This window comes from Branchiostoma floridae, chromosome 5 (assembly GCF_000003815.2).
Source record: "Branchiostoma floridae strain S238N-H82 chromosome 5, Bfl_VNyyK, whole genome shotgun sequence".
Lineage (NCBI taxonomy): Eukaryota > Metazoa > Chordata > Leptocardii > Amphioxiformes > Branchiostomatidae > Branchiostoma > Branchiostoma floridae.
In genome coordinates, this window is record NC_049983.1 from 19,875,248 (window position 1) to 19,900,117 (window position 24,870).

At 43.5% G+C, this 24,870-nt stretch overlaps 2 protein-coding genes across 2 annotated transcripts; both read right to left on the minus strand.

Annotated features, from left to right (window-relative positions):
* Window positions 1-2,455: 2,455 nt before the first annotated feature.
* Window positions 2,456-7,572, minus strand: LOC118416938 (sulfotransferase family cytosolic 1B member 1-like). The gene is made up of 7 exons (XM_035822253.1): window positions 7,393-7,572; window positions 6,116-6,284; window positions 4,391-4,608; window positions 4,016-4,157; window positions 3,538-3,632; window positions 3,020-3,176; window positions 2,456-2,737 (listed from the first exon to the last, which is right to left on the minus strand). The coding sequence occupies exons 2-7, from the start codon at window positions 6,282-6,284 to the stop codon at window positions 2,592-2,594; spliced, it is 927 nt and encodes a 308-aa protein (XP_035678146.1). The 5' UTR covers window positions 7,393-7,572; the 3' UTR covers window positions 2,456-2,591.
* A 3,030-nt stretch (window positions 7,573-10,602) lies between these two features.
* LOC118416679 lies at window positions 10,603-20,644 on the minus strand. The gene is made up of 5 exons (XM_035821857.1): window positions 20,233-20,644; window positions 15,693-15,866; window positions 14,569-14,871; window positions 13,141-13,476; window positions 10,603-12,214 (listed from the first exon to the last, which is right to left on the minus strand). The coding sequence occupies exons 1-5, from the start codon at window positions 20,291-20,293 to the stop codon at window positions 11,880-11,882; spliced, it is 1,209 nt and encodes a 402-aa protein (XP_035677750.1). The 5' UTR covers window positions 20,294-20,644; the 3' UTR covers window positions 10,603-11,879.
* Window positions 20,645-24,870: the final 4,226 nt, after the last annotated feature.

Here is a 24,870-nt window from a genome sequence, read left to right on the forward strand (position 1 = left end):
AAATTGTTCATGTGTGCAGTGTTTCTATTCAAGGAGAGCAATTACGATAATGGCATTTGCCATACAGTTTATTGTCGTTCCTGTAATTGGATGGAGCGCTTAGAGACCCTAATAAATGATGATTTGTTTGAAGGCTTGTAGGTCTTATTTTTCTACAATATCATGTTTGTAATGTATCAGTTGCAAAGGGAGACATCCCACTGCACCATTCCAACACCAATGTCTTTTGTGGCAAATAAAACAAAAACGACACATATTTTACCATCGATAACTGATTTAATAGAATCTTGTCAACTTACACCACAGTCTTTGATAAGATATATGATGTCAACAAGTATTTTTTTTTTAATTTCATGTGAACTAAACAAAACAGTATGCAGGAATACAAAACAAGACTAGAAAGGCCGACATTTGCTTGGGTGCAAATACAGCATATTTCAGCCATGCCCATTCCCACGCAACATTGGACTGTTTCAAGTCACCCCTGCGCAAAAGTGCAATATTTAAACTGTAAGTTATCCCCCAAAGAGAACTAATATTGTGAATTGATTCCAGGTCAAAACAGAGCTTGCCCAATATGAACCGGGCCCATATGGAAGAATATAGTCTTCCACAGGAGCGCCTATAGCTATGCATAACTGATTGGCTTTTAGAATTGCGGCAGCTCCTATTTTTCCGAGAGTGAAAAAAAAACGCATCTTCCATTCAGAAGATTTTCATCATGAAATTACATGACGCCATTCAACAATTTCCACTTCGACAACTAGGTGTAAGTACCGTCATAATCTCCTCGTGATGTGGGTACATTTATCATTGCATTGAACTTTTTTTTAATCAAGTAAGGCATACGTTTTAATAATTGTCAAGCAGGTACAGGTGTTGTGTAGTAGTAGTGTGTTGTTGTTGTTGTTGTTTTTTTCAAGCTAAAAACTTCAATCTTCTTGTTTTGTATGAGCCATTACATAAACGGAGACGTCTCGAATTTTTACAAGAATTTTACCACCCTGTCGCGTGTCGCTTCATTTCTTTTCTGAAAAATCCCAGGACCAACAAGTTAACTTGATTTGGCTTTATCTATATATTTCATTTTCCTTCGAATTCTTTGTTAAGTATATGCCCTGCATACCACTGTTAAATTGTTTTACTTTGTATGCAATCAGCCATCGGACGTAATCTTGTCTGAGTGTTGTAATTTCCTGCTCGTAGCGTGCGAGACCTGGAGGATAGGAGTTTCTACCTTGTTTGGGGGTTTCTTTTCGGAGGTCAGTGGTGATACTCTGGTGCTAAGAGTGTTTTATTGGGCTCAAACTCTGGCAGTTTAAAGTTACTTACAATTTGAATGTACAAAGTTTACGTCAAAAAAGAACAACAACAACACTAACGTTAGAAGTACGTACATTTGTTTGGGAAAAAATACATGCATTCTCGCCACTGTCAAACTTACGTATCAAAACTAAACGCAAACTGTCCAAAGTAACATTTTCTCGATTGTCTCGACTAACCCCCAAAGTCAAATCTGCCAAAAATGATTGATAGTGCCATGCGGACTGTTGGTAAATTCATCGACACAGACTTGTATTCTGACGTTCAATGCACGCGTACCGTCCGCTACCGCTCAAATGACCCTGTCTGAACTCCAAATCCTCGCAAACTACAATTTCAAACCGGGCACAGGGTAACATATGGCCACTGTGTAAGGCTGTAATATGCATCTGTTTGTGTATAAACGGTATTGCAAGGCCCCGCTTATGAATATTAACTAGCATTCGCCTTTCTCGTCGCTGATTGGCTGGCGTCCATAAAGTAATCAACTCTCGCTCTCCCCAGACCGCTGGCACCTGGCACCTGTGGGCTCTGGGGTCACGGGAGTTCACGGGAGAAGGCCGAAAGAAAACCAATTTCCCCTCAGAAAAGTGCAGAAATTAATAATTTGAAATTGGTTCATGCCAAAAATTTTACTTGGATCATTTTACCAACTATCTAATGCCTATCTACACCAAATTTAAGGTCATTCCATTGTAATTCAATGGTACAGGGGGTCAAAATATACCGTTGTGGTCAAAACGTGACCTTTAAACTTCAATAAAATAATTTTAGAGGCAGATATGAAAAAAATGAGAAAAAGTCACCTCGGTATTGACCCACTCTACTCTTGTGCCAAATTTCAGGTCATTCGGTCCCGGAACGACGGAGATGATTCGATTTGAAGATTTGACAGGAGAAAGAAAGAAAGAAAGAAAGAAACATTACGAATACAATATATTTCACCATACCATATATGGTATGGCTGAAATATAATAAACGTCCTTAAACACAAAAGGTGACAAGAATACATAAAACATATATACATCATAGCTTACCGAATTCTAAAAAAAACTATTTTTCTTTCGTATACAGTTGTAGCACAGCAAAAGTTATGAATACAGCGAATTAGCACATCACAGTAAGGCATGACTGTCAGAAGAATGTTTTATGTACAAAGTGGTTCTTTCCAGTTCACTAACGAATTTTTCACAGTTCACCCAAACACACACTATGGGTGCCTACCGACACAAAGGTTACACACTATTTTTTTTCACATAACCAATGACTTATACTATTAGTTTAGCCGGTACTGTCCCGTCAGCCTCGTCGTACTCGAAGTCCAGCCCGGTTCCCCCTAACGCCCTCCTGAACATGGCGTCAAAGCTGTCACTCTGCTCCAGCGTGAAGTGCTGCTTCCAGTCCCCAACAACACCTGCATGAAAACATAGGAAAACAGTAGTAAGTGACTGTGAATCAGAGCCACCTAGCGGCATTGAACAACATAATGATTGCAAATTAGCCAAAACACAATTTTGGATTTAGAAACCGGACGATAATTCCCAATGTTGTTTTTTTACCTCATATTGTTCGAGTCTACATTTTGTAAAGCTTGATTTTCTAGGTAACTAAACATTTTTTTTCACCGTTATCAAATTCTTTGTGAACGAGACAGGTTTTATTTTTACAAAATGTGTGCAGTGTTTTTGCTACATACCTTTTCTGGCAAGGACTTTCTTCCCAGCATGTTGTGACTTAGCCATGTTTGCCTTCATGCTGCCGAAGGTACAGTCGTTGACTACGTCTTGAAGTGTGTCTTCGTCCAGAGACACTTCAAGGAAATTTGCCACCTTTTTAACTGCTGCACGAAGATCCTGGAGTCAAGAAAAGGCGTTTGAGAACAATGTAGATTTTGGACCCTGAAGACTTGGCTTTCTGTCATTCCTCCTAGAAACATGTGCAATTACAATGCATTCTCATCTACATATCTCCTCATCTCGAACAGATAGCAATTTTGTATAATATACTGTAAACAGCGGTCCTCCCCATTACATTCATTATTCCCGTGCCACTGATTACATGTAAGCTCATGAGTCCCTGCAGTAGTTTTTGTACATAAAATACATTCCCCTTGTCTCAAATATAAATCCATGCCACAGAAAGGGGACGAGAGAAAAGGAAAATACATGAGGGGTGAAGGACAGAGAACCAAACTATACACGGACATTGCCTTACCTTCTTCATATCCTCGTACTTGATGAAGAGGAAGTGTGGATCGTTGTGCATCTGCCACCAGCCCGACAGGTGGTCAAAGTACGAGCCCCAACCAGCTGGAGGTACAGGGATAGAAAAACGTAAGTATCCTATCGATATATCTCCTGTAGAAATCCCGTTCCCTTACCTCATCTAAATAGTTCCTCTCGTGCCTATTTAATAGGGCCTTCATTCCCAGCCCCCTGATGCGGCGAACGTCTTAAAACAAATGAGCTACTTGTGGCCAAATCGAATGGTTAAAGGGATGTACGCAAAGCAGTATGATTGATCTTTTAATGTTTATTGTCATTTTGGACAGTACATTCAATTGGATTTCACAAACACCATGTTATCTATGAAAGCGAGTGTATTAATCCCTTCCTTTATTCCTCACTCATTCCAGCACTCACTCATACACCCAGTTATTCTCCTTTCTTCCTTTCACTGGCTCATTCTTTACCTTTTCCTTGTAGGAACTCCTGGCTGAAGCTGTCCCACTTGAGCGGCACCTTGGAGCCTGACTGCTGGTGTGTCTTATTGACGAAGTGATAGCTGGAGACAGCCGTGTCCTTCGGGTTCCTCATCACAACAAGGACCTTCACCTGACAGGAGTTAAGAAGAATGTTAAACAATTACGTAAAGATTACAGATCGATTTCACCGGTACTGCTATCGGTATATCAGAAAAGTTTGGCGACATACATGACGTCATTAGCAAGCGGTTTGGCGACATACATGACGTCATTAGCAAGCGGCATATGATACAAAAGGGTTTATCAGCATGTCAGGGCTGGGTGTAAAGTAGAATAAAGGAAAACGATCGATGTTTTGCTTACATTTCCGGTGGGTTTCGAGAGTCCTGGCGGTACGAACTGGCGCGGCAGGTGTGTGGTGATGACTCGCGGGGAGGCCATGTCTTCCAGGGACACGTGTGACGGCTTGGAGGAGCCGGGGACGGTGGACTCAAGGAGTCTCCCGATCTCCTCAGACGTCCTGTCCGCTTTACCGCCGACTGACAAGACTCTACTGACTATCTCCAGCATCCATGTTGTTCCTGTATAGGGCGAGGAAGGTGGGGTGTTATCACCTTGCACTTGTAAAAGGCCTGTTTCTTTCTTCTTGTCCGTTAGTATTTCACTACTGAACGCTAAGTTCAGGGATTGCGCTCCAAAAGTTAGCAGTGTATAACGATAATGTATAAAATGATTTTAAAAATTATGTCAGCGTGTCTTAGCATGAAAGTTCATCTGTGTTGGTAAATGACATTGTGGAAAAACTAAACTTTACTTAACCAACACTAAGATTAATTGGGACTTACCCCAAATTTTCAGCCGACTCCGTCAGCCTTGTTCACGGAATGGACCCGTCTGCTGTAACTTCCGGACGTGACGTCAGGGACACACGACTGCAGCAGAGGGTCGTAGATGCCAGATAACCTGTGTCGCCCCCCGTCTCTGTTTAGGACACTCTTACAGTTATAAAAGAGGACGGCTCGCTTCAGATCAGAATTTACAGAAAGAAAACCCACACTGATCAGTACTTGAACTTTTCTTCCAACCATCCGCTAGACCACAAACTAGGGGTCATTCGCACCCTGTTCCATCGGGCAGAGACCATTATCACTGATCCTCAGGACAAAGAGGAGGAGAAGGATCACGTGATCCAGTCCCTAAAACGGTGTGGTTACCCCGATTGGGCCATCAAAAAGGCAACTACACCTAAGCCATCCCAGTCAGTACAAACTACAAAAACCACCTCTTCCAAACCTAACAAGGGGTTAGTGGTCTTGCCGTATTCTAAGGGTATTTCTGAAGCACTACGTAGGACCTTCGGGAAATATGGAATAAAGACCTGCTTCAAACCGACCCAGACTTTAAGAAAGGTACTTGTATCACCGAAAGACAAAACACCTAGGGAGAGCAAATGTGGAGTAGTCTACCATATACGTTGCCAAGGTAATACAAACAAAGGTCAGTGCAAGGAATCGTATATCGGAGAAACAGAACGCGCATTAAAAACGAGATTCCTGGAACACCAGCGACCAAGTTCGGTGGGCTCGGAGGTGTCCAAACATATACATATTGAGTCGCCAGGACACTCAGTTTCTCTTGAAAAAGTCAAAATCCTTGACTCAGAGCCGGAGTTCTTTGCAAGAGGAATAAAGGAGGCTGTGTACATTCGTGCCCACCGTCCATCACTAAACAGAGACGGGGGGCGACACAGGTTATCTGGCATCTACGACCCTCTGCTGCAGTCGTGTGTCCCTGACGTCACGTCCGGAAGTTACAGCAGACGGGTCCATTCCGTGAACAAGGCTGACGGAGTCGGCTGAAAATTTGGGGTAAGTCCCAATTAATCTTAGTGTTGGTTAAGTAAAGTTTAGTTTTTCCACTATGTCAGCGTGTGTTATTTGCTTTGACCACTATAATATACATACAAAGTGTCTGCCTATGCGTCTTTCCTGACATTTTTTCTCGAAAAGAAAACAAACTTGTGAAGTAAAGTGTCTGCTAAACACAAGTACGGAGACCACTATTGGTGACCGAGCAGTTGGTGCACACCTGTCTTGGGGTAGCTGACAACTGCAATGTCGTCCTCGCGTGTCTGGAAGTGTGGCATGGCGTCGAGGTGATCCCTGGCCACCCCCCTGGGGAACATCACCCCCCTGTACTCGTGCAGGGGGTCAGTCTTAGACTTCCGGGAGTGAGGGGACATCCAGCAGAACGACATCTGGTTATAAAAGACAAAAGATTCCAACGATTACGGACATAACTGATATCGACAGAATGGGCCATAGAAAGTGTTACTATTTCGGTTGATGGGACAAGTAACATGAGAATTTCTTACCATGAGGATTTTGACGCCAATATGCTGTTGAAAATTGAACAAACTGTAAAATAAGGACTTTGATATACGAGTAAGACTGTCTGATAAAAGTTGTCACACAGGAGACGTCGAGATATTCTACAACATTACACTTTGGAAAGTTCTGTGCTGAAGTTCCCCAGAAATACTTAACAATACAGCATTTCCATCAGAGAATTATTTGGAGAACCATACGGGAAACTAGTTATTTTGCTTTGTTCCTGTTGTATATCCAGTTCTGTTGCGACACGCACAGTGTTTCCGCCTGTTGTCTAGGTGGCCTAGTGGGGGTGAGCCAGTCGGAAGCTGGACGGAAGCGAACGGCCGACGTACCGAAACCTATGTTCAACTTCATTTCTATATCGTGAGCATTTTGTCTACAATATTGCAATGTGATCAGAATGCAGACTACGTACAAACTGCTGGAGACAGTACTAGTGTTACGCGTGAACAACGGAACAATTGAGAGATAACTAGATTACCATTTGTTGTTACTTGTGTTTATATTTATCTTTCTTTTTTTTGTCAATTATCTGCCATTTTCTTTTTGTTTTGATAGTGGCGCCAATAAATATAAGTTGTTTTAACTTGAGTGGGCTGCTATTTCGTTTTTGTATGTTTGCTCAATAAAAAAGCAACTAGATTGAAGAAAAGTGTTAAACGCCAACTTCTTAACGCTAATCTTCTAAACAACATTCCAACAAATTCATCGATGGAAGCTGACCCTTCAGGTAGTGCAATTCTAACTACTATTCAATTTTTAGAACTATTTATATATGTCTAAAGGAATCTAAGCGTTTGATTTAAAGTCAAAAAGATAAAAGTACGGAGGAAAACGACAAGCACAAGAAGTAAAAGAAAGAAAAAGAAAGAATTTCTAGCAACAAATATGACAGGTAAAAGAAAGAAAGTTTTAAACCATCTTACGATAGTGCCGGTTCAATGTAAAAGGAATGCATGGAGGTTGTCTCACCTTGTTACTTTCAGTTCGTCTGTGTAGGCTGAAATACGTAGGTTCCTTTGAATACTAGTAGTTTCGCTACTAAGAATTCTGTTCACTGTCGACGATACTATCAGACTTCAGTGCTATCACCCAAGACTGTCTCGGCACACCAGTGGTTTGACGACTGCTTCTGAGGTGACTTGGCGGCGCTTGTGGTTTCCTTCTTATATAGTTATGCAAACCAAAGAATAACGCGCATAGTCGTGTGTATTACCATGGTTACTTCATATGGCCTTCTGTGATTGGCTGATTTTCCGGCGGGGCCATCACCCCTTATTTGCATAAAAGTTTATGCTGGCATATTTGCAAAATCAGGAGTGACTCAGCATGCGTATATGTGTACATACTGAGCGATCACGAGCCTATCACGTGCGCCAGGTACTTTTCGTGGACTGGACTTTTTACCTTGATGTGCTGCAACCTTAGTTTGTTTTTCATTACATAACTATATAGACTTAAGAAAAACAATAAATACATCTCAGAGGTTGAAAAGGATATGCTGCATCATTGTTGCAAAGTTTAAAACTGAGCACTTATTGTCTCTCCATTGCCCGTACGGTCATGTTACCGCAAGTCTCTTCTGTAAGGACAAGGTTAGATTTTTTCAAAATATTGCTTTCGGTCAGACGAGGACAATATGGCACTGAAATCAAGTTTAGTAACTTATCTTAACAGTGCCACATACAAACTACAGGCAGAAGGTAAAGGTAGCACTGTATATCCCCGACCGAAGTCAGGTACCCATTTTTACACCTGGGTGGACGTCGTGTAAAGCCAAGGGCACAAAGTCGGGGGCACGGCGAGTATCGAACTCGAGACCTCTAGGTTCCGAGCCCAACACTCTACCAGTTACGCCCACACACGACGCCAAGGTCAGATTGGCACGGTCATCGCACGACGGTAAACTGAGGGCATTCTTGGGACGGTCGTTCATGTGTCGTATGATATTTAATTGTCGTATTACAGAAAAGCCTGTACTAGATCGTTGTCTGCGTCTAGTTCTGTTACATCCTGCTTGAAATTCCTACGACAACAAAATCGAACGACGACCTACGACGGATGTGGTCGCACCGAAGGCTAACGATCGCTAACTTCGGGTATTTTGGAGGACAAAAATGTACGTCGCCTGCAAAGTTTCAAGAGTCTTGGTACACAAAATGCTGTTTTGGGTCCATGTCGGTGGTTGGTTCTGTCACCGTCTGCTTGAAAATCCTATGGTATCAAAATCGTACGACTATCGCACGACCTACGTGACCGCGCCCTACTCGCAGTTTTGAATACCTTTAGACCTTCGAATTCAGAAATAGGAAAGGTGCATCGAATATCTAATCAACTTTCTTTCAGAAATGCAATGTAAACATAGCAAATATGCTATAATATGACTATGTCTTTTGTATGAACGTAACTTTGGTTTTACTGCGAAGAAAAGAGCGACTACATGCTACTGCTTTACTTTCCACCGATCTCAATGTTTTTATTTTATCTTTTTTTATATCTATGAGGTCTCGTTCACCAGAGACGTAGGAGTCAGATAAAACAGTTTTCAGACGGGCATGACGACCGAATAGTCGGACATGCCAAATACTTAACACTGTATATAAGATCCTATCCAACTGTCTTCTTTAAATTAAACAGTCCTTAGGATCGACTCTGAACTTACCTGTCGAAGATAATTGACAGCTTAAGATATCCCCATTTTTCAACTGTGCAACTTGATGAAGGACTGTCAGAGATGACACGGAACGATCTTATACCCCCAACTTCTGCTCGGAGGTTAGGTTGTGGGTGCGACAAATCACTTTACACATAATGTGCTGGGAAGAATTGAAGAAACCAAGGAAGAAACAAAGTAGCGATAGATCCGTATATAATGGCCAAAATAAAAAATCAAATAAACTTTGCAGATCATGACTCGACAGCATGCAGGTACCTTAAATTCGTTAGAACATGGGTGCAGTTTAACGTTTGAACTACGCTCCCTTACATTTAGCTTTATCCTTCGGCTTGCCACAAAACAATACGTGACAATAGCGAGATACAATCTACCATTCCCTCCCCTGAGGGCTCTGAATTCCGACTCATTTCTTAGTATGAGAAAGGCGAAGGTTGGAGCTGTGATTATAACATTGCTTTTGAGAAAGATCCCAGCAGAACTTTGGCTCACTGACTTCTTGTACCAAAATATCCATCAAATACCTAGCTTTGATCAGAGTATATTACAGTCTATGCGATTTCAGGTTTACTCAATTATCATTTGGCTTCTCAACATATATATTGTGACTTGTTGCTGCTGACTAGTAATGAACAAGCATGATACTTCATATTACAGAAACGCTTACACTTTAAAAAGTCCACAGTTGGGCATATATACACAATCGGAGGTTGGTACGAACTTTGCACCTTTAGTCTACTTTGACGTCCGATTGCGTCATTCACGCTCCCACATTTACCATTACGGCAGGTACGCCCCCTCTAGAGTGACTCAGCTTTTTTTATATCGAGATTTTACATTGGTAAGAAGTTATGGCTTCATTCTTTGTGCATGTCGGTCCAAGTTTTCGGTGGGATGTACGTGAGCCAAGACTACGTAATATACCGTCTGATGTATCTATATGTATCTCGATTGACTTCTGCTTTGATGTACAAATTAATCCACTCACTCACTCACTCACTCACACGCACACACGCACGCACACACAGACAGAGAGAAACACACAGAGAGAGAGAGAGAGAGAGAGAGAGAGAGAGAGACAGAGAAACAAACACAGACATACGCAGAGACAGAAAGAAGCTTTGTACTCGTCGGTATAGTGCAGGAAATAGATTTGGTTACTAAGTTACACCCTCGGTTGTCTGTGTCCCAAGATCCGGGTCCATTCTGCCCCAGTCCAGTGAAAAAAAATCAGATCAAATATCTATTCCACGCATGAAACTTGATGATAGGATCAATTTGAAACCACTTGGCTGGTACTTTTCTGGAGCAGTGCCAGTTCTAGTATGTATTTGTATCACACCACTATGATATCGCCTCAGGCTCAGAAACCACCAGTCCACTGCCATCCTGTCTCTTCTCGGTCAACGAACCCAGTGTACATGTGTCTGTTTCCTAGATATCCTAAGTACAGCGCACGGGAAAGTAGAAATCACACAACATACAAAAAGAACACAAAGCTTTATTGCTTAAATATCGTGCATTTTTTTGGAAAGTCAAAACCACATACACACAAGAGCCTACTCTGCAGTACCATCATACTGCAAAATTTCGGTCTTTTCGGAATTGGAAAATCGCCGAAGGCTCGTTAAGGGGTTTGACGTCTTGTGATTATTCTGGACCATGGAAAACGAGTTTCATCTAAAAGTGATCGTTTCTGCACCAACTTACTAAAGACATATCAAAAGGGAATATAATGATACAGACGGGATTTAATCCGACGAAAAAAGACAGATAATTAATATCATTACACAAAGAGGTAGAGGAGAGATTATAATATACATAATGATCTCTATATGTACTTGTACGAGCATGGTTAAGTACTATCAAGGAGTTTTTATATCAGAGCTCCTTGGTACTATAAGGAAGAAGAAACTTTACTATATCTACCACCAAAGTAGAAACTGGATTAACGGAAAACGACATATCTGAATATGTATAAAATGGAAAACGACATATATAAACTCACATATACTAGTACTTCCTAACTATGTCAGGAAAAAACATCAGCACTGCACATCACGTGATCATACCGTGCCCATATTTGGAAATACCTGAGCTCTATCCTTACTTACAAATCATTTACCGTAACAGGACGAGTCGTGTCTCATGAAGGGTACTGGGGTATCAAAAGTTGTTTGGTACTCTTACTGTACTCTTACTGTATTCCCTGTGCTCAAAACCCCAAGTAGACTCCTTTGAATGGTCATCAAAGGACTCGTGCATCACGTGACTTCTAAGAGAACGTAATTCGTGACCGATTATACATTTGTCAATGCAGATTCTGTATGAGTATTTAGTACTACGTACAAAGTGTCTCGCTATAATTGCAAGGAGGCGTGGATGTTATAAAATCCGAACATAGATGGCTTTTGCACGAACTGCTCTCTTCAGCACAATATTTCAATATGAAATTTCACCAATAAAGTTTGCACATCCATAGCACAGATTTATAAGCGCATAGTTTTGGTACATTTTGCATGCAAGCAGGCTCTTATACAATATATTTGCAAACAGTATCTTTGGCGTTTTCCGTAGATATGACTGACAAGAGAAATACCACCACTAGCTGTCAATGACAGCCTTGTAGAAGATACCAAAAGTCGTCATTCTGTCTAGATACGCAGTGCGCGTAATGTGGACTTTTGCAGCTAATAGCAGTTTACGCCAAATCCTTTCGTCCTGTACAAAAAAAGTATACTGTCTTACGTGGAATGCATATATAGATGTAAGTGGATATCTTTATCTAGAGTGATACAAGAAAGTATAGAAGCAAGATAAGTTCTAAGAGGCCATGACAGTGATGCAATCTTGTGCTTCCACTGCTTTTCGTCGTAGAGCCGCCAGGAGCGTTGTTGTTGTTGCGCCCACCATCGTTTTGCACGGGGTTTCTCGTGACGTGATTGCTGGTGTCCGTTTCAGACGTGCGAGCTGCAGGAGGGCGGCGGCTAGGGGGCGCTCCTGAGCCGCAGAAGACCGGGGCGGCGTCGGCATTGTCGCTCCCCACACAGTAACAAGAGCGGCCCTGGGCGTCCGTGAAAGTGTCACCATCTTCATAGTACTGTCCGTTAAGAACGCAGCCTGGGTAATGGACATACAAAAGTATTAAAACTGAAGAAATTACTCCGTCAAAATATTCAAAATGATTACTGTTTTGGTCATACATGTTCTTTACTAACGAAGTCAAAATCCGCTGTGAAAATACCCTTTCTTGCTAACGTCTTAGTTTTAGTTTCGATAAGAATCAAGATGATGACAGCCATGAAAAGGTGTGTTTGACTGCGCACAAGTAACACATACATCCAGAAACCATGTCACGTTTACATGTGTTCAGCCATGTGCAGTGCAACGTATATTTTCTAAGTTAACGTCTTTTGAATACGGCAAGCACTTTTAGTGAACGGAAACACATCAGAGGATAAACAGGGATAAACACCCCTTGGTCGCAAATGGTAGGCCCCCGGCCAGCTATTGGATTCCCATCAACGCAAACCTGGACTAACGACCTATGCAGTGTGAAAGATTCCTGTCGTTTTCTGTCGTTCCATCTCATACCTGCACCACAAGCAAAATTGCAATACCGGGTGTGGGAGATCCAGTCATTTGTCAATACAGGAAAGCGGGATTGGTTGTAAATTCAGTGGACGTGTTGAGAAGAGGAAATACTTACTTCACTATTAAACTTAATAGATACAGTTCTGAAACTTTTTGGTAAGGTGGTCTTGTGTGTGCGTTATGTCCAAATGTGGTTATGCGAGAAATAAAAGCAAATAACTACATTAGCTGCCCCATAGCTCCCTCGTAAGCCTTCCTCGTAATACTAGACGCAGTTTCTTGGTGAGAATCATAGCGACAGTTGGTTTGCATCTGTACTCACGTGACTATGTCCGCCATACTGGATGGTCAAACCTGGCTGTTTCTAAGGATTGAAACACTAAAAGGACACCAAATATGTGCTTTTCCAGGTTTAAATGACTAATATGGCGGCTGTGACGTCATATACTTACACCCAAAGCCGAAGTTATCCCAGTGTATAACGGTGCCGTCTTGGTCGCAGTAGGCTCCATGCCCTTCGCACCCCGGTATGTCCATGATGGTTTCGCCCACGGCGTAAGACCTCCCTTCGTATTCACAGCCCAAGGGAAAAGACGTAGGGGTGGCCGCTACCATCCTGGGGATCTGAGGGGGTGAAGTCCTCCCCGCGACCCCCGGGGAGACGGTCGGGGAGGTACACCGTGGCGGCACGGGCTCGCTGAAGTCTTCGACCTCACATTGACATTGCGTGCCGTCCGACGTCGTGAAGGTCTCGCCGTTTTCGTAGAAGTCTTCGTCATAAACACAACCTAGTGATACATGCAACAGCAGAGGATTACCGATAGTGTAACACACCAGTAATTTGGGAAAGAGTAAATACCTAGAAAGCCGGACGTCGCGGTCAGGATCAGAGAAATGCGGGGTAATATTTAGGCACCAGGCGCCAGGCGCGTTCAAAAATGACCGTAATCTCACCCCCGCCTTCGTCTGGACTTTGAGTTTACAAGAAACCCGCTGTTGGAGTGATTTTCTGGCAGCTGCCGGCCAGATAAAATAACCAAGCGACTACGAGGGTCATCTCGGCTAATGCATCAATAGCGCGACAATTTTACGGGCCTTCGGGCTATTTGGCTAATGCCCGTCTCCTGATTCTCGCTTATGGACTATGTTATTTAAAGTTGAGCTGGGTGCGATCAGGGAAATGGAAAAGGCCTTAGACGCAAGTTACGATTTATGAGAGCTGCTGAGCAGACATGAATCAATTTTTGTCCCCACTGAGCCCATATCGCAGCCTTGAACTCCAACCAACACATTCTCAGCGCATTGCAGTCTGGTATGATATACATGATATAGAAGCAATGACTCTACTGAACGCTTGGGAATGCTGTGGAATTTTCGGGTTTTAAATTTTCTGTTCTGAACAAGCTATGGTCTTCGGGTTAGGTAGCAGTGGCTTAGGTTCTGGAACTGCATGGGCGTTTTTGTTATAAAGTTTGGAAGAGTATACTAGTAACTCAAGAAAGGACAAACGGATTTTCATTATTTGGGGCATAAAGGGCACAGGTATATATTAGAAGTACATTATCAGATGAAACTCGAAATTACATGAAATTAAAAGTTAATTTGTTATGTCGCCTTTGAATCTCACTGTAGCTGCGGCACGTTTGTGGCGTCGCTGCGTCTTAAGTTGGATTTGTGGCTTGATGATGGGAATATCATGCAAAACGTAGAAATCTGACTTAAAATACAAGAAAACACACAAGGCTTAATGCTGATTTCTGATGCCCTGTCAAATCGCTAGGACATAGCGAGGACGCCAACGTGTCGCAGCTTCGATGAGATAACCTACTGGTAAGGGATCGCGTAAGGGACTCTGGGTAAAGAATTCAAGTAAATCTTACATCCGTATCCCTCGTTGTCCCAGTACACCACTCCCCCGCCGTGTGTATCACAGTAAGCGCCGTAACCGTCACATCCGGGCACGTCGTATATCGTCTCCCCGGGCTCGTAATGCGCCCCGTCGTAGTCGCACCCGGAAACAGCCGAAGGTCTCCGAGGCGTCTCCGTGCGCGGCTCGGTCGTCGTCGTGTCGCAGATCGGGGGCACGGGCTCGCCCGACTCGCTCGCTCGGCAGTGGCAAGTGTTTCCGTTTTCGTCTTCAAACGAGGAGCCGTCTTCGTAATACTCTTCATTATGTAAACAGCCTGAGGGGAGAAAGGAAATACCAGTAACTAGTCCCGTCATCTTATCAGGTTCTTAGATAGACGGGTTTAGCCGGCGCGTTATTGGACTTTGAAGAAACGACACGGAAGGTAGATGTAGGTCAGATAGAGAAACCTTCATCTCGCTAACGGCTTTGTTGGCATGAGAAAGGACGTGGGGTAGGAATGATGCCAAGACGGTACACAAAATGTGTCACTTGTTTCTGTGAGGGGACTGACCATAAACAGTCACGCGTTTGGGGCAATGCCAAAATGAAATCAAATTCATTGTTAGGGATATAGAGGGGACGGCAGGGTCTTCTCCTCTTGAAGTTCCTCGCAAATTTTCATTGAAACAAAATCGGCTGTACACTCGTGTTTACAAATTTCCTGAGTCTTGTAATTAGCCTTCATGAAAATATTGACAAAAACATGATTAGAGAAAAAAACTGATAAGAAAATTAGTAATGATACAATACGATTAGCACTTATTATCAAAATTGAGGCAAATCATAACGAAGGTGCGGAAACCTACTCTCCAAGCTGAGGTTGGTGGGAAAAATCGTGACCTTTTCCTTTCATCAGTTTTTTTTCGATGAAAGGAAGAGGTCACAATTTTCCCCACCAACCTCTGCTTGGAGAGTAGGGAAACCACAGTAACTGAAATATAAACCGACCGAACAAACACAAAACCAGCCCCTTCCTCCAAGCCTCTTGATGGTACATGAATCACGCATGGTGATCATGCCGTACCGCATTAACGTTAAAGTTGTAGATGATTATATCGCCTATTTTTCATGCCACAGGCAGGAAGTCGTACTTACACTTGTATCCAATATTATCCCACTGGATCAGATTGCCTTCTTCATCGCACATGGCGCCACCCCCCAAACACCCCGTCGTCTCGTAGATGGTTTCGCCCGGTTCGTACCTCACCCCCTGATAGTAGCAACTTGAGGGTGTGACGGGGGTGGGGGTGGGCGTGGAATTCCCGACAACTGTAGGTGTGACGTCAAAGAGAAGAACAAATCAAAACATGCTCGAGATGGTTAGAGCAGATGAAAGGGTCGTTTTGTTTTATGTGCGTTACGGGGGCATTTTGTACGTGGGCCACTAGATAGATAGACTTGCCCCCGAAATGCCCCCAAAAGGCAAAGCATCCATAAAACACTGAAACGCTGAGCAGGACATCGCGTCTACTTGTAGAATGGTTAGAAGGCATGAAAACATTTGGGAAGAATGTTGTCGTCTTTTCAATTTCTGAGATTAACATCCTCTAGATTGACAGGAAAAAGTAAATGTTGACAGGATGGTCGCGTCAGAAAAAAAACATCACAATATCACTCCACAACATCTGCCTTGAGATAAATACAATCCGTCGTAAAAATACTGGTGTCCTGATATCGATTGCGTAATCAAGTTGTAAACCGTGCAATATAATGTACTTCACTAGGAACGGACCAGCAATGACTGGGGATAGGGCAGAACCAGAAAAAGAAAACTATTCAAAACAAATACTAAATAAAAAAAATAACTTACAAATACTGAAAAAACAAACAAGGGGCTTCTTTTGAGAAACAAAGTTGGCGGTATTCATGAACAGCAAAGCACCAAGGGAAATAGTTTTTGTCCATAGGTCACTACCAGGGTCGGCATGTTCAAGTCAACTGAACAGCTGGGTTCGTTATTACAAATATAGACCACATACAATCAAATGGGCACGTGGGAATGTGCCCGTTATAACATAGTCCCACCTTCCCAAAATATTACGTCAGTTCTTGACCGCCCAGTCGCTTAGTGGAAATACCATGGTGGAAAGTAAAAACGTTAAGTTGACAACATCTGGACCTTAAGTGTTAAGGATGTGATTCATATAGATGATTCCATATGGGAAACAACTTAGCCTCCAGCGATTTTAGTTATTTTTCCCGCCAATTTGCAAGGGAAAATGACGGACATCTGACCTTTGGTGACACGGGGGGCGTTGGTCGGAGTTATTCGTGACGCGTATGACATCTCCAATATGCTGAGGATGTCTGTCTTTTTCTTCTGCCTCCAACCCCCGCGAGGGTGTCAGGAGTCAATGTCCGTTCAAGATGTCAGAACCGAGCCATCATGAACTTTGCCACAGACACAATATGTTAACTGTTTTGAGGTCACAACCTTTTCGTGGATATCGCTTGAGGGTTCAACTTTGTTGGTAACATTTGTTTGAAATTTTTCCAACAAAAAGCGGGGCTTGTCTAACTTTTTTTACTGCCATTCCAGACTTCGCAGTGAAAATAACGGATGATCTTGTCACCTATTTCAGCTGTATTTGACCACTATGTTCTTTCCCGAATAAGCCCCAAGCGATAGTCAGTATTTGATATTATTTGATAAGGATTGTTCTGGCAAACTTTGTCGACCACCGAAGCTTGTGCCTGTTACATTAATCATAGTTATAAAGTGGCGCCAAAGTTGAAGATACTCATACCAGTTAGTGAGATGTTGACATCTGGAGAACAAAAGTGTCTGTACAGCAGAAAATAATGGTTGACCTTGGAGCTGGTCCAAGTTCAATAATCCCTTATACGAAACGAGCTGTCAGTGTTACGGATCCAAGCTGTCCTATAGACCTCCCAGCATGCAAGAGTATAATAATCTCCAAGCAGATGTTCAGGTGGTAAGTTTTCTTTTAAGGCAGTTCTCTACATGGCCTGTCAAAAAAGTCTACCTCTCAGGTAAAATTGAAATTGTCCACAAATATCTGCTACGCTAGATCAAATAGCATCGGTCAGTATCAGTCAATACACACGCTTTACAAACATTCTGATGCGAACAGCCTGCTAACGTGACCTTTCTTCTAAAATATGTTTTAGTCACAACGTAACAATTTCTAACATTTTAAATTTTGATCATAGGTTCTAACACGAGCTAAGTGTCTTATTGTCACCACTGCGGTACGGTATACTTTAAATCGCCCACAGATCTGCTACCTTTAATCATTTCTCGGCCGGCGAAGCTGAAGTATCGGGCAGCCCGCGGCGCTTTCATTATAAAATCTTCGCACGATGTGTTCGGAGTTAAAGAATGGACCGAAGAGCAATCGGAGCATCACACACACATGTGTGCACTCAGATCAGACCACATCGTCTGTGAGCATGTCGGCGCAGATGGTGGAACCGATAGTCAAGGCGTGATGAAGAAATGGGGATGCTCGGCTGAAAGTATAGATGTCAGTGACGTATTTTCCCGCTCGACCTTTTAGACCGTTGCCACAAGGTTGCTTGGTCGGTTTATCAAACTGCACGTTCCATGAATTACTCACCGGGGTCTGCCAACGGTGTCCGCTTCAGCATTTGTATTCAACTAAGGGCCGATACTACCCACTTATATATAATCCAGCCCTGTCAGCAAATGATTGCTCGTAAATTTGATATCATCCAGATAAAACTATTAACTCGTATGGAATATTCTTCACGGCTATATAAGCCGGGAGAGACGAATATGTAAGGAGATGGAAAAGTAAGGTATTGGGAGATGGAAAAAGATGGAAAGAACGGAAAGCAGAAAGATAATGAAGTACGGAAACGAAATAAAGAAAATGGAATGGAGGAAAAAGGAGGGTGATGTAGGGGAACGGACACAGACAAGAAATGAGACAAAGAATACAAGAACGAAAATAAATGAATAGCTAGATAGATGAGCAAAAGAGGAAGTAAAGAAGGAACAGTATATCTATATCAAGAATGCCTTATCCCGTTATTATTGACCGCTGTATCGCCACCCCATCTGCAGTTTCTCCTGGGTACTCCCGTAGTGAGGGAGAAAGAAAGATGGTGATCCACACGATCCATCAACGCCTCCTCTCTTACCGAGGATTAGATTAGGACAACTCTGCAACAGATACTATCGGAGTGCGTCATAAGATGGCGTGATAACCATCTCCATGTGACACAAAGCTACCTTCTACCCCAGCGTGGTTGTCTATTAAATCTAACTAAGACCGATGGGGGGTGTCCACTAAAGTAGGATTGTTACTTACTACTGTAGTTTGTATCATGGCACGCTGCGTTGCCCCCCATCTGGCAGAAGTTTATACTTTGTTAGTAGCGACAGCGATCTGTCTGTCGCTCCGTTACATCAGGCCCATCCAGCCTGCCACTATGGCAGTGATTAGGACAGTGCGCTGGCGGCCAGCGGTCCACACATGATTTGTAGCGGAGATTGTGCGTACACGAAGTGCGTTTCTTTCCGCAGGACATTTGTAGCTGGGGCCCTGTAGGGTTGGGATCTACACTCTGTATGCAAACTTCAGGATATACACACAATCTGTCACTCGAGGCTTGTGTCCTTCCTGACGCGTTACTTGCTTTTTCCATGACCATACTTCCGTTAGAGGTCAGCTGAGAAGGAAAGACTGTCTTTTGTGAGAAGCGTCGGGGAAAAGTCCGATCACGAAAATCGTCACGTGCGCAAACAACTTAAAAACGCGTTAAGGTCTCCCCAAAAGCCTAGTTGAAACGTTCTCAATCGTAAATGGTGTGTGTGGACGCGCTGTGCGCTGGCAGGTTGCCCGGATCCAGACGTGTCAGGGTCGCCAGTCTTGTTCTGATTTACCTTTATCATATCAATTCTCCTCCGACCTATTGACCTTCCAAATTAAGTTCCTATGTGTTTGTAGTTACAAGGACAGACGTCCCGCCCCGTTAAATCCGGGCCCGTCACGGCCTGAGAAACGCTTCGTTGCGTCTAGTTGGGCGGACTTTTATAGCTTCGGGACCTACATTTAAAACGCTTCGCTTGCTTCTAAATGCAACCACCATGCCTGCTGGGGTGGTGAATTTTCAGCCAAGAATTCCGCCTCGATTTAGTAGGAAAGATGCTGGCGCGATAACGCAACAGATGACTGTGGTTCTGGAGTTAAAATCGCCCTGAGTGACGACACCGACAAATCGGTGCGCAGGATTGTATCATCTATGTTGTCCCCTCCTAGATGGGCTGTGGCGGAACGCAATAATCCCGGACGGTATTTCAATCTCGTTGCGGTGGCCAGGAAAGAGGCGACAACGCGACTGTACACTGTCTGTGTTGCCTTTACGTGGCCAGAGTACAGAATATGGCAATGGCAGGACGGATTTGCTGCATCCTGCGACCCCCCGACGAGTCTGATTCAATACCTTACGAATTCCCTTCCGTTGTGGTCTGTGAATGGGCTACTGGAGACATTTATATATATATATATATATATATATATATATATACACACCAAGAATAGACTTGTAGGTCTCTTTTCCATCACCTTTAGTTTACTAAACCACCTGTCAAAACAACGCAAACTCGTCTCGTCGAAAAGGTTTACAAATATAGATCCACACTTACCCTTACCGCATACACACAACAGCAAACAAGTCGAGATAACCGCCGTAGTCCTGCGCTCCATGTTCGCTGGCTGGCCGTGGCGTCTAACCAAGTTGTCCACGGGCACACAGTGACAGAGCAGGTCTGGTATTCCGTCCCGCTGTCCAGCGATTTTTACAACAGTCGGCGTGAGGAACGCAGGACTAAAACGCGACCGTTCCAAGACAAATTCCAGGGCGGGCGGCTGCGTTCCGACGTGCCGCTGTCAGTGCGAGCTAGATGTCTTGTTGTAAGTCGTACGGAAGGGTCAAGTCGACTGCGGCAAATAACAACACAGGTTAGACCACCGGGCAGGAACTACGGGGGCGTTTCACTACATATACACCCGGGGATGTCAATACCAGCCCGTCAAGACAGGCCAAAGAAAGGCACCCGGGTTGTCGATCAATGTAGGAACCTCTTGGGGTAAGACACACTGCGCGCACGTGTGTCTCCGCAACCCGCATTGTGAAACGCCGTTTTTAGGCTAGTTGTTTATTTATCATGTGGGTTAAAATAGCGCATTAATCTTATAGTGTAAGCCTATCCGGACACCGGCTTTTGGTTATGTGGAAAATTCTGTTTGAAGAATATTATATATTGGCGCCCGAGCTCAAGTAATGTGTTTCACATATTTGGTACTTTTCGAGATGCAATATTTGTTTTCGACTGGTAAAATGAACAGCTTTTTGCGACCGATTTGATTTTTTTCAGAGCCAGAGAGATGACCCACTGAAGGATCACTGAGTATTTCGCCGCATTTCGCTATATCCTGAGCAATTTGCTGTCTAGTCGGACTGGTCCGTACTAAGCCACCGATCCATTGACCGCCTGTCGTCTGGGAAACGAAGGGATAATGCAACAGGGATGTGCTCGGGAACCTATAATGAATAGCAAGGGTTAGATTTTATTGCGGGCTATCCTTCTCTAGACTGGAAACGTATCCAACATCAGTGGACATGGTCACTAGTGGCGGCCAAAGAAGGATGAAAGCTGACCCCGAGGTCGGGACGGCTGGTCATTTGAAATAGGATCGAAATACGCCTGAACGGGGGTCGTATTACGCTCCTTTGTGCTGTAGCGCGATTCATTTTGGAGTAATTTTCTGGTGGCTTCGTGGTATGACTTGGGAGATGAAGACTCATCCTCGCCTTGAATAATCATCCATTGAAGAAGCGCCCTTCGCGCCGTCTCGTCTAGAAGAGGGGGTCAGTCTAATTTTTGGCGGGTGAATGTCCTTGGGAATGATCCTCAGCGCTAGCGCGAACTCTTGGAAGACCTTTACTTCAAAATCCCTGATGTTAATACGCAGAGGTAGCAAGGGTCTTACTCGCACGCGTGGTCTTGTTAAGTGGGCCACAAGGAACGTGCACTGCTTAAGACTTTTGGCTTTGTCTCCAATGAGATTCTACATCGCAATCTCCTTGTTGTACTCTTTACTTAACAAAGGTTATAACACTGTATAACCCATTTGTGACTAGAACTTGACGAGCGTCGCCTTCCGACGGTGTGTTTGGCGGGAAATCCCCGTCACCTTTATGGTTTGTATGGCGGGAAATCCCTGTTACCTTTATGGTTTGTATGGCGGGAAATCCCTGCCACCTTTATGGTTTGTATGGTGGCAAATCTCTGTCACATTTACGGGTTTGTATGGCGACGAATCGCCACCTTTACGGTTTGTATGGCGGGAAATCCTTGACACCTTTATGGTTTTCTATGGCAGGAAATATCTGCCACCTTTATGGTTTGTATGGCGGCAAATATCTGCAACATTTACGGTTTGTATGGCACCTTTACGGTTTGTATGGCGGCTAAACGCCACCTTTACGGTTTGTATGGCGGGAAATCCTTGCTTTATGGTTTGTGTGGCGAGAAGTTCTTATATTCTATCGTTAGAACGAAAGAGTCTTACAGAACGTCACATCATTCAACACGGTTATAACTTTAACTGGTGGCTAGAACTTGGCGAGCGTCATCTTTATGGCCTTGATATGGCGGGAACTTCTTGTATTTTATCGTAAACATGCCCAAGGGTTACTTTACTGCAAATCTTGCAAACTGAAGTATCTCAATAAAAGTCGTGTAAATGCTGGTTCATCATTGTTATCACATGTGCAAAGCTCTTTCTGGTGAGAAAGAGTTCTTTACTTCAAGAGAAGGCACAGTTCCAAGAAGCTGCGTACTGATGCAACGTCTTAGATCTATAAAGTAAACGACGCAGTGTCCGTACACAAAGTGATGATATTCAACTTGATGTGAAAACCAGCCCTGTTATAGTTATGTATAGGACCTTTACATACGACCCCTTCTGCCGGCCCCGCCATCTGCTTGTAAAACTTCGATCTGGATTCTAACAAGTCACAGTCAAGCTTCTTGTCTGATTGAGTCCTGCTGTTTGGGCGAGTCCATTCCTGCGCGCGGGATTTGAGCGTCGATTCCGTTTGGCGAGAGCAAGTTTGTGTCAATGCCCACTCTAACTTGTCTTGCGATTTTTATTCCGTACGCTAGAACAGAAGTAGCCATTAACAAGAGACTACGGTAACCTGGCTTCTGTACGGCACATCCGCAACTGTCACTCTGAGAAAATGCAAACCAAAGATTTTCCGATAAAAGGCGTAACGTGTATTGAGTCTGTGATACTTTGCCACTCGATATCTGCTTGGAGATTTTAGTGCCGTACTTTCCGGCGCTGTGATTGTCAGAACGCCAGAGGTTACGTCACAGGCTCTTCTTAAAGTATGACCCCGTGAAATCTGTGAGACAGAGCGTTAGATTTTAACATGAGATGTTCGGGGTGCGATGTACCCTTTCTGACACCTGTAACCAAGTAACGGCTAGCCTGTTAAGTAGAAACGCTGGCTGGTCGGGATGACTTCCAAATATCTGCTTTTTAGTGCGAGATGTCTGGCATACGTACACTTTCTCGGGCTACAGTTGGTAAATGTAGTCTTTACTTAGGCTGAGCAAGGCAACTTTGTTTCATTTCATTTTAAACTATAATTTTCAAGATCGTCTAGACCTATACCGACAGTTTAGAGGTACGCCTATTACTGAATTTACACGCTTAGTTCCAAAATGTGTGCAATGTCTGACTCCAAAGGTTGCAGGAACAATATTAGTAGAAATTGGTCAAATAGACGGAATGATATGCCAAATGAGTAACCCGGCTCTAGAGGTCCGTTTACGCCATAGGGAGTCTGTGAAAAGTCGCCTTCTTCCTTAAAGGTCCACTTTAATTACCTTGTAAAATGCACTCCTATTGCCGACTTACTCCTATGGTATATCATTCAGTCTATTTGCCCAATTTCCACAATTTTTCTAGCAACCTATGGAGTGTTGCTATGGAACGGTAGAGACTAATATTTCACAACGCATAACTACTCAATGTGGGTTTATGCTGTTGAAGTAAAGAAGCAAAATAGAGCTCATGATAACTTTCTGTCGATACTAACATCTATGTCATTTGCGCGTGTCTTGCGCTGAGCATAATGTCGTCAGTACAAACCAAAGATTTGCTAGTTGAAAATGTCATGACTGTCTTTTCTGTGTAAATATGTAATCCTATACAAAGGAGCGAAAGCCGTACCATACATGCTTACCAAGAAGTACCAAACTAGGTAAGACGTTTATCCCCCTAACCTTTCTTCACAAAATCGTCTACAATATTTCACAACTCGGTGTGCGAAAGTACGAGAGAAGAAATACATTACATAACATATATGCTCACCGGGAAGCGGAAAACTAGATCCACCCGATGCTTATCTCTATTCATTGAATCGTGCATTTTCATTACCTCCTTAAAGAATGAAAAGGCTTCTTAACAGTTTGGTTTGCAGGAACTGTCGAGAAGAAACATAACCCGCTTTCACTTGTCAGCATGCTAACTGACGGTCATACCGCTGAATGGAAACCACATTAGTTCCTCTGAAATTGGCGCATAGAGACGGCATCAAACAGCCTTAAATCTGTCCCTTTGTGTATGTGTGGGAACAGATTTAGTGTGATGGGCGGCAACATGAGCCAGTTCTGGCCGACAACTGCTGTTGTGAAGCGAGTTTAATTGATTTTGCGCGAGCCGCAAGGGTCGGTGGAAAGGGATACATTCTTCTTGTATGTCAGGGATAACTGCAGGACTTGCTAAGTGGATCCGTGCCGCGTGCGGCTGAAGGAACGTCTTTCATTCGGTCAACCGTGTCTGATGGAAGACCAAGAGATCCAGGTTCAAGGGAGGTTAATGGGGGTGGGGTGGTCTTCACACATTACCACCTTGTGGGGACGCCTTGCGGACAATCGGAACACTACACGCGGCTGACACGAATGAAGACACGACTTTATTGTATCGTTAAAAATGAGTTTGTATTCATAAAATTGAGGTAAACCTTATACATGATAACTTTCGTGGTTTCGTTCCTATGTCATCGTTCAAAAATTGTTAATAGTTCTAATGTCTCGGTTGACCCATCCTGTGCACGTGTACGTTCTGATTGCTTTCACGCCAAGTCCCTTCCTGGCGACCCTGTTTCAGGACAAACCCAATACCGTAGTACCTCTTTATCTTATTAGGGGTCACTACATCCAATTGAGTGGCGTAATTCATTTTCGGCCTTTCTCTGCGACCCT

What these genes read in the sequence shown, in the direction of transcription:
- LOC118416938 (XM_035822253.1), bottom strand. Translation starts at nt 6,284, where the DNA reads ATGTCGTTCTGCTGGATGTCCCCTCACTCCCGGAAGTCTAAGACTGAC. An exon ending in GGAGTTCCTACAAGGAAAAG is followed by an intron (nt 3,633 to 4,015) that starts GTAAAGAATGAG and finishes CTGTACCTCCAG; the next exon opens with CTGGTTGGGGCTCGTACTTT. An exon ending in AGTACGAGGATATGAAGAAG is followed by an intron (nt 3,177 to 3,537) that starts GTAAGGCAATGT and finishes TCTTGACTCCAG; the next exon opens with GATCTTCGTGCAGCAGTTAA.
- LOC118416679 (XM_035821857.1), bottom strand. Translation starts at nt 20,293, where the DNA reads ATGGAGCGCAGGACTACGGCGGTTATCTCGACTTGTTTGCTGTTGTGT. An exon ending in GTTGTGTGTATGCGGTAAGG is followed by an intron (nt 15,867 to 20,232) that starts GTAAGTGTGGAT and finishes TCACACCTACAG; the next exon opens with TTGTCGGGAATTCCACGCCC. An exon ending in GGATAACTTCGGCTTTGGGT is followed by an intron (nt 12,215 to 13,140) that starts GTAAGTATATGA and finishes TCCATTACCCAG; the next exon opens with GCTGCGTTCTTAACGGACAG.